The sequence below is a fragment of the Cebidichthys violaceus genome, unplaced genomic scaffold, assembly GCF_023349555.1.
Source record: "Cebidichthys violaceus isolate CVI_PGR_0920_01 unplaced genomic scaffold, fCebVio1.0.p SCAF_1, whole genome shotgun sequence".
Lineage (NCBI taxonomy): Eukaryota > Metazoa > Chordata > Actinopteri > Perciformes > Stichaeidae > Cebidichthys > Cebidichthys violaceus.
The window spans coordinates 16133329-16142650 of NW_027176262.1; the positions used below are offsets into that span (position 1 = coordinate 16133329).

Genomic DNA, 9322 nt, shown 5'->3' on the forward strand with positions numbered 1-9322 from the left:
TTGTAATTATGTTTTTATTTACATTGGCCATCAATAAATCTAATAAATCTAATTAAAATCTGGGGATTTATTACATTTTAACAAGCTGTGACGTAATCACTTATTACCTTATTTTTGATTACACACCTTGTACATACATTATGCAACCAATCACAGACATGGATTTTTAAGCACCGCTGTAAAAACTAAAGCCAGAGTGGCAAACCTTTACCTTACATTTCTTGCCTATTGGCTGCAAGCCCACTCTTTCATGTTATGCGTGTGTGAGGATATCTTCCCATAATTAATATTTAACAGAACAAAAACAACCCAATATCAGGAATTTCATGGAAAGCTTTTTATGCGAGACCAGACAGTCTCTCACTAAGCTCCCACAGCTTCTTTGCTGCAGCATCATCCTTGGCTTTAGCATGGACTTCTTTCACAGTGCAGTTGGAAAAGTAACGTCCGTTGAGAGGTTCGATCCCCTCCTGGAGAGCACAGTGCAGGGTGGTCTGGGCTCCCTGAACAGTGTTTTTGAAGAAAAACGCAGTCAAGGGCTTCAGGAGCATTCGCCATGTGGAGTCTGTGTTCCTTATCAGCTCAGAGTTGATTGCTCCTGTAAAAACATAAAATATTTTAATTTAGTTGCCTAATCTTTAGCTGCTACTGTAAAAAATAATGGGTTATATACAGTTGTGGTCAAAAGTTTACATACACTTGTAAAGAACATAATGTCATGGCTCTCTTGAGTTTCCAGTTATTTCTACAACTCTGATTTTTCTCTGATAGAGTGATTGGAACAGATACTTCTTTGTCACAAAAAACATTCATGAAGTTTGGTTCTTTCATGACTTTATTATGGGTTAACAGAAAAAGTGATCAAATCTGCTGGGTCAAAAATATACATACAGCAGTGCTAATATTTGGTTACATGTCCCTTGGCCATTTTCACTTCAATTAGGCGCTTTTGGTAGCCATCCACAAGCTTCTGGCAAGCTTCTCGTTGAATCTTTGACCACTCCTCTTGACAGAATTGGTGCAGTTCAGTTAAATTTGATGGCTTTCTGACATGGACTTGTTTCTTCAGCATTGTCCACATGTTCTCAATGGGATTTAAGTCAGGACTTTGGGAAGGCCATTCTAAAACCCTAATTCTAGCCTGATTTAGCCATTCCATTACCACTTTTGATGTGTGTTTGGGGTCATTGTCCTGTCGGAACACCCAACTGCGCCCAAGACCCAACCTTCGGGCTGATGATTTTAGGTTATCTTGAAGAATTTGAAGGTAATCCTCCTTCTTCATTATCCCATTTACTCTCTGTAAAGCACCAGTTCCATTGGCAGCAAAACAGCCCCACAGCATAATACTACCACCACCATGCTTGACAGTAGGCATGGTGTTCTTGGGGTTAAAGGCCTCACCTTTTCTCCTCCAAACATATTGCTGGGCATTGTGGCCAAACAGCTCGACTTTTGTTTCGTCTGACCATAGAACTTTCCTCCAGAAGGTCTTATCTTTGTCCATGTGATCAGCAGCAAACTTCAGTCGAGCCTTAAGGTGCCGCTTTTGGAGCAAGGGCTTCCTTCTTGCACGGCAGCCTCTCAGTCCATGGAGATGCAAAACACGCTTGACTGTGGACACTGACACCTGTGTTCCAGCAGCTTCTAATTCTTGGCAGATCTGCTTTTTGGTGGTTCTCGGTTGACTCTTCACCCTCCTGACCAATTTTCTCTCAGCAGCAGGTGATAGCTTGCGTTTCCTTCCAGATCGTGGCAGTGACAAAACAGTGCCATGCACTTTATATTTACAAACAATTGTTTGCACTGTTGCTCTTGGGACCTGCAGCTGCTTTGAAATGGCTCCAAGTGACTTTCCTGACTTGTTCAAGTCAATGATTCGCTTTTTCAGATCCATGCTGAGCTCCTTTGACTTTCTCATTGTAGCGTTTGTGGGCGTTTGTATCCAATGAGCCCTATTTAAATGGCCTCAGAGAAGTCACCAGCTGTAGTCACTCATAATCACTCACAAGAAGTTAAGAGGCCATGCTATGAAGCTCATTTCATTGACACAACTTTCTAAGTCACCAAAATTGCTAATTCATGTTGCTGTATGTATATTTTTGACCCAGCAGATTTTGTCACTTTTTCTGTTAACCCATAATAAAGTCATGAAAGAACCAAACTTCATGAATGTTTTTTGTGACAAAGAAGTATCTGTTTCAATCACTCTATCAGAGAGAAATCAGAGTTGTAGAAATAACTGGAAACTCAAGAGAGCCATGACATTATGTTCTTTACAAGTGTATGTCAACTTTTGACCACAACTGTATATTATATGTAATGTTTAGACAAACCCCAAATCCACAAATATTTTCCCCTTCATCGCCTTGATCAGTAGTCAATTTTAGGGGGGATGCCATACTCTTTGATAGCAAAATTACCAAAATGCATCTGTCTTGTTAACCTGCCATCCCCGTTCTACATCCGCTAGTATCAGAGAGAGTGCAGGGGCAGATGGGTTGTTTAGTTGAATATGTTAGTCTGGTCTGTCTGACTCATTGATCCTTTAACTGACTGAGGTTAGTGCAAGTTAGAATCTATGCTCCCTGACCATGGCTCTGAAATATCAGTAGCCTCCATCTGGTCCAGCTGTGCCCACCAGATGCTTCTGAGTCCTCCATCCCCTTGCTAAAACTTAACAAATCGCATACTGACTATGCTAGACTAGACCAAAATGCACACCTCTATGTAATAACTGCTAACCAGTGTGGAACCAGTGTACTAAAATTCCCTGTTTAAAGAGTTTATTTCACATTTTTTTGCAGGAGTTGAATGGTGATACATTCTGTCTACTGACCCGGATGGAGGCAGTAGCAGGTGACCTTGGTTCCCTGCAGTTTCTTGGCCAGCTCATGGGTGAAGAGGACGTTGCACAGCTTGCTATCAGAGTAGATCTTCAAAACCTTCATTAATGAGGTCCCCAGTCCCAGAGCTTTGTGGGTGTTCAGGCAGTCAAAATCTATTTTTCCAAAGCTATGTGCCACAGACGACAGGATGACCACTCTGCTAGGTCCACACTCCTTCAGCCGGTCCAGCAACAGGTTGGTTAATAGGAAGTGACCAATGTGGTTGATGCCAAACATCATCCCTAGTCCGTCTTCTGTTCGACCCTGTAGGTAAATACCTGAAGCAAAAACTTGGAGAAAGCTTAATCCTGTTTCCAGACAATGGCAACATTAAAACAGGCAAGGCTTCACACTATCTAATATCTATGGAATATTGGTTTCTTGAATATGCAGACATTATAAGACAAGATAAAATAATCCCTTATTAGTCCCAAAGTGGGGAAATTTGCAGGATTACAGCAGCAAAGTGGACAGTGTAACAAAAGTTATCAGTAAAAAAATAAATTAAAAAAAAATAAAAACAGAACAAGTACAATAAATAGTCAAACAGTAAAGGTATAATAAATAAGTATATCGCAAAAAAACAATAAAATCTAAAAAATAAAATATAATACCGTTAATAATAGCGTTTGTACTGCACATATGTACATTGATATTGATATTGCACATGTATGAATACAATGAGTGTATGGTCTATTCTGAACATGTATACTTCTTTGGTGATGACATAGTTTGAATTGAATCAGGTGAGTTTTTATTTGTATCGACATAATGCTAATCCTATGCTGGACACAGTGGGCAGTACCTGTTCTTCCTCTCTCATCTCCATCACCTTATATCTGCCTGTTTGTTTCTGTCTCCTCATCTTGTGCTGTATCTCTTCCCTCCCAATGCTGAGCTTTGATTAAAAGTTGTTTCATTTCTGTCAGTCTCAGTGAAGAAAGTAAACACATATAGGCTAGTTGTCATTGGCTACTGTTTAATGTGGTGTGACCACACAGAGGCTATTGGTCAGATGGTGTCTGTCTGGGGATGAATGGCATTGAATTACAAGCAGTCCACTAGTTGATATATAAATAATGAATAAATCTAATAATGTTAATTTTTTGTACACATTTCAAGTTTTTCAGAAACTTATTTTGTGAATGTGTCCGTATGTTTGAAGTTATGGGAAACTTAGTTCAACAAGTGTTAAAGTATTCATACACATTCCAATATTGTTTGTATTCAATTCATATTTCATCTTTCATATTTTGATACTCTGGATGCTCGTATTGAGTAACGTTCAACATTTGAAGGTGATCTTACCTTACCTTTGTCAGAAACAAAGCTGTAACATTTACAACTGTTGCCCACATTATACCATGTGAAATGATCCTTTATTATAAGGAATAATACAATTATCTTCCTGCAAACTTTTAATTTGTTTTTGAAATGAGCAGGGATGACAGCTAAGCACACAACAAACAGTTGTGATGGTGTACAGGTTTATGACAATAAGCAGCAATGAACAATCTAACCTGCATTGTTGATGAGGATGTCCAGTCTGGGTTCAGACTTCAGGAAGGTTTCAGCAAAGCTACGAACAGACTTGACACTCCCCAGATCCAACGGCATGAACACCACTTGATTACTGCCACTCTCCTGTAGGAGTAATCAAGCAGTATTTCCATTCAATGAGAAGTTAAATATAAAATAAAGTTGTTTGGAATACACTTGTTGTTATCATCATCTCCGTCAAGAGGATCACGCGATCGGTCGTGTGTGGGCCTGTGTGGGTGCATCTGTGAGTGAGTGAGCACTTCTTTGTCTGTCCACAGATAATCTCGCTTTTTACTGCAGCAAACAGCATAACATTTTGGGTGGCCAGTTATGGTTATGTGCTCAAGGACCTCTCGTGGTTAGAGTGACTCGCACTTTCTCAAAACACCTTCTGTTGCCTCAATATATCATTATAAGCAACTATAAGCTTACATGACATGGGGTGCCCACAAGCTCGTCAACAAGGCATTTATGACAGAGAGCGCTCTCTTGGAGGAAGAAAGAGCATTATAGATTTCTACTCACCCTCTTGACTTCCTCAAGGGCAGCCTCTCCTCTCTGCTTACTGCGACAGGCCAGAATCACTCTGGCTCCTCTTTTGGCCAGATCGATGGCAGTAGTTTTCCCAATGCCTGTGTTGCTGCCTGGAGATGAAAAGTGAGAGACACATGGGATCCATGTTTTATTTACAAGTCCAACAAAGAGATGTCACTTCTTTCAATGGATGCGCCCGTGTATGAACTATACCTAATCCTGATGCAAGGAGGATGGTCCTTTTATCATGATGGATGTTATGTTCATTTAAATTAATGATGTAACTAATAGCCCCACCTGATAGTGAAATGCCATGAGATTGTACGGGATCACTCAGAGTGGATGTCAACTAAATGTGGTTGCAATTGCACAATGAATTTAAGAGATATGGCAGTTTATGTAAAGTAGGATACACCCACAATAATAAGACAACCAATTACAGGAAAAGTGTGTGGCATATCAAAAAAATACAAAAACAACCATATGATCTATTCGGTGAATAATGGGTAAATTAGTAGGAGTGTTTATACTGTCCAAATTAAGCATAGGATTAAACCTGGAGCCTCTGCAATGGCAGCCTCCAGTAGGACCATGTGGTCACTCTACCCCTACTACCTTTCTACACAGTGACTTCAACTTTAGCAGCACAGGACTCCAGACCACAAGACTATGTGTCATCTGTCGCTCGACTACACACTCACTAACACACACTACATTAGGCTAGGTTTGTCCGGAGCCCTAATGCATGAAAAACAAAATACATCAGGGGGAGCAAAATCTAATGCACAAAACCAACACATATAAAAGGAGAACAGAATACTCCCCACCCAGCCTCACTGAGGTCAGAACAGACAACAAACCTTTCTACAGTATCACTGCCAGTTCTCTTTTCTGAGATATAGAACAACCACTGCTATAGGTCTCTGAAATGTCCTCAGAGTCATTGACTGTGGTCTTTATCTCCACTAACATAACTCTCCCATCTCTTCTAGGGAAGGCAGAAGTGATCACAGCCATGGGCCACCCGTTGTGTGCAACTTGGCTGTCTTTCAACAGCATGACGTCTCCTTCCTGTAGGTTTGCAAAGCCAGTGCGTTCTCCAGCCTCCGCGAGTCCAAGACTTGTTGCCAAGGCTTGTACTGAGGCTAACTGACTGAGTGGCGTCCCTTACACCCCTTAAACTGGTTGGAGTGCTTGAAAGACCTGGCCAAGTGAATGAGGAATGCTACAGCTTTTACCAGCGTGCTGAAGATGGAGAACCGCTGAATGCCTTCTGTGGTGAGATTTCTCTTTAGTCTTTTTAATGAAGGGTGAATCTGTACATCCCTTAGGGGTGGATGGAGTTTGCTGGATGGAGCAATGTATCCCAGTCATGTCTCCACACATTGTTGAGACAGACACCAGAATGCTGGGCACTGGAATCAAATACAACACCCATTTGACCAAGCTTGTGCCGTTAGTACGACACAAACATTAGTAGGTACTGGCAACCAGGAGCTGGGTCAGCATGGTAATGATTGCTGTCTCATCTCCGGCTTTCCGCCCAAAGTTATGATGAGGACAGACGTGTACATTGTGAGGGCATGCTTGCAGTTTTTAAGCAAGCGCTGTTGGGGCACTGTATCGGGCAACCCAACTATCTGTCTCATCCTTGTAGAGTTCCCTATCCATAGTTTTTAAAAAAGTGAAGCTTTGGAAAGTGGACAACTACGTTCAGGATAAGGATGGTGACAAGTGAAGCCAAGGCTGGATTATAAACTTGGGAAAGTGGCACTGCCGCCCAAAGCTCCAGGTTCATCGTGTGTATCGTTTGATAAAATTGAATCAATTGCAATTAAAGGGATATGGACAACTAAATCCCAGTATCAAATGACATTTCAATGACTCTGAGTTCACAAGCTATTTCTATATAAACCTGTTTGATTTGTTTAAAGGTATACTATGTATTAGCATTGTCAGTTGCTGTTTGTAAAAACAGCATTCAAACGTCGGCCCTCCTCTCTGGCTCAACGAGCGAGCGAGTGAGAGAGAGGGAGACTGGAAGGGGCGGTCGAGCAAGCTACAGAGTGAACAAAGAGAGGGACCATCGTCAGTGACAACAAAGCAGTGAATCAGAAGAATAAAAGGTTATTTTCTGATAGTGTCGTGGCGGTTATGTTCTAAAGCACAAATAAACACGCCCACACCTCTGCACAAACCTGCGGCAAGGTGCAGAATTTTGAATGAATGCAGCACAAGGCGCGTTTTACCTTGCTCTGGCCTGTCTGTTGTCTCTGTGTCTGCCTGTGACTCCGACACAGTTCGACAGCAGTACAAGAGAGAGACAGACTGAAGAAACACATTCACACAGCAGCACATAAGAACACACAGGGGTGTAACAACCCGCTCGCCACCGCTTTGTCTCAACCAGACACTGCAGAGTGCCACATACCTTGTGTCGCTGTGTTTGACCTGGGAATGACAACGGGCTGCACATCCTGCTTATTGGCTGGGGGTTACAACCTCAAGTGAGACCTAAATGCTCTTTGCTGACTCCCAGAAACATCCCAAACACAGCAAAATAAGAAGAAAAGAGAAATTCCAGGCAGAGGGAATTATTTAGAAAATTCACTCAACCAATGTCACATGTCTAATTTCACTTGCTGTCTTTGTGTTTTCCTGCCTTTGTGATTGTCAGCCCCATCCTGATCTGTTCAACCTGTCTATAAGTGTATTCACCCTGCTCTCCTGTGTATATATTTAGTGTGCACTGCTTTCCCTCTTTCAGTGTCAGGTGGTCTGTGTTAGTTACTGGTGCTCCTTAATGCCACGCTGCTCGTGTTTCTCGTGTCATTCTAGTTTGTCCTCAGTTTAGTTTTTTGCTCTTTTTCCCTTGCACTTTGTTTTGCCACCAGCTTTTTGTTATGAAAGCTCGCCTTTTGTTCATTATACCTGCCTGCCCGATGTCTTGCATTTGGGTCCACCTCAAAACTCTGAAACCATAACACAGGGTCCCTCAAGGGGGTCATGTTTGAGCTGCAAAATTTGTCAACGCTCAAATGTTTTAAGTATAACAAACTAAATTACTATGTGTAATGAAAATACGTCACTCATAATGATGAAGCCACAGAAAAGTGTCACCAATGAATGAACCAAAACTATTTATTTTCATTGTCATTATTGTGTTTAAATAAAGACTTTAAAATATATCTTTAAAAAAGCTTATAGAATGTACTTTTGTCACTCATGTTAAGGTTGGTGATTAAAACTAACTGTCTGATTTTTAATCAAGTATATAATGACTTTGTTATGAACCTGACCTGGAACTTTGCTCCATCTCCTTACTCCTAATTTACACCTGTACATTTTTTATTATATACTCATAAAGTCTTGTTTTCATACAGAGTTGCAGTCTATATCAAGCTATAAAATGTGCAATGTCTTAATACACAATTTGTTGGAAGTAGTACAGACATCCAAGCAACTGTCTTTAGAAAAAAAGTTAGTGGATATGACTACTGCCACCCTGATGACCCACAGCAGCCTATAAAAAAAGAATCTATACTTACCGGTCACAATCACAGTTTTCCCATGCAGCTTTGTTTTACTTGTGCACCGCTTTCCCTTCACCATCACATGACGGAAAATGTAAGCAACTCCAAAGATAACACCCACGACCAGCAGAAGGGTAGACATTGTTAAGCCCCAGTTTCTCACACCAGACTGGCTGCCTGGTGAAAGTCAGAGTGAATTTGTGCTTTGGGACAAACTTCCTCAAACAATCACACCGATTTCCTGCCTGGGCGTAACAATGTGCTCTCTGTTATCAGGCGACAGATATGTTAGATCAAGTTAGGATAACGTATTTCAACTTTTCTCTACATAAAGCAAAGCTCAGAATTCAATCAAATAATACAGCCCATATTGTGGTTCGTCATCATGGCCATTAGCAAATATAAGTGTTGTGAAATCAAAATGTCTTGCAAAAGAGTTAAGCTCTTCTCCTTTACCCAGTACCATCTAACAGGAAAGCAGCACCACCTGCAGTTGCAGACCTGCAAATGTAGATACGTATAAAGCTGCCATTTTCACTGCTTCTTATTTTGTTGCACATTTAATTATTTTATATGCATCTATGTGACTCTATTTGATTGTAGGATCTTTCAAATAATTCTGATGGCATACGCAGCAGGACGGGAGATAAGTAAATAAATATCCATAAGAAATCTCAGTAAAACTGCACTAATCAATAGTTTGATTTTGGATAATATGACACAAACGTTGATTGACTCTCATCGCTCTGCTCAACCATGTTTTCAGGCCAAAAAAAACAAACAGCAGACAGATACATTTTGCTACATTGTGGAGCATTTAGCAAC

General features: G+C 40.9%; 1 protein-coding gene across 1 annotated transcript; it reads right to left on the reverse strand.

Annotated features, from left to right (window-relative positions):
• Positions 1 to 8871, reverse strand: LOC137873928 (dehydrogenase/reductase SDR family member 13-like). Its single transcript, XM_068712447.1, has 5 exons — positions 8513 to 8871; positions 4956 to 5074; positions 4409 to 4532; positions 2840 to 3166; positions 1 to 598 (listed from the first exon to the last, which is right to left on the reverse strand). Exons 1-5 carry the CDS (start codon positions 8637 to 8639, stop codon positions 339 to 341), a joined length of 957 nt encoding a protein of 318 aa, XP_068568548.1. The 5' UTR covers positions 8640 to 8871; the 3' UTR covers positions 1 to 338.
• Between the last annotated feature and the right edge of the window lie 451 nt (positions 8872 to 9322).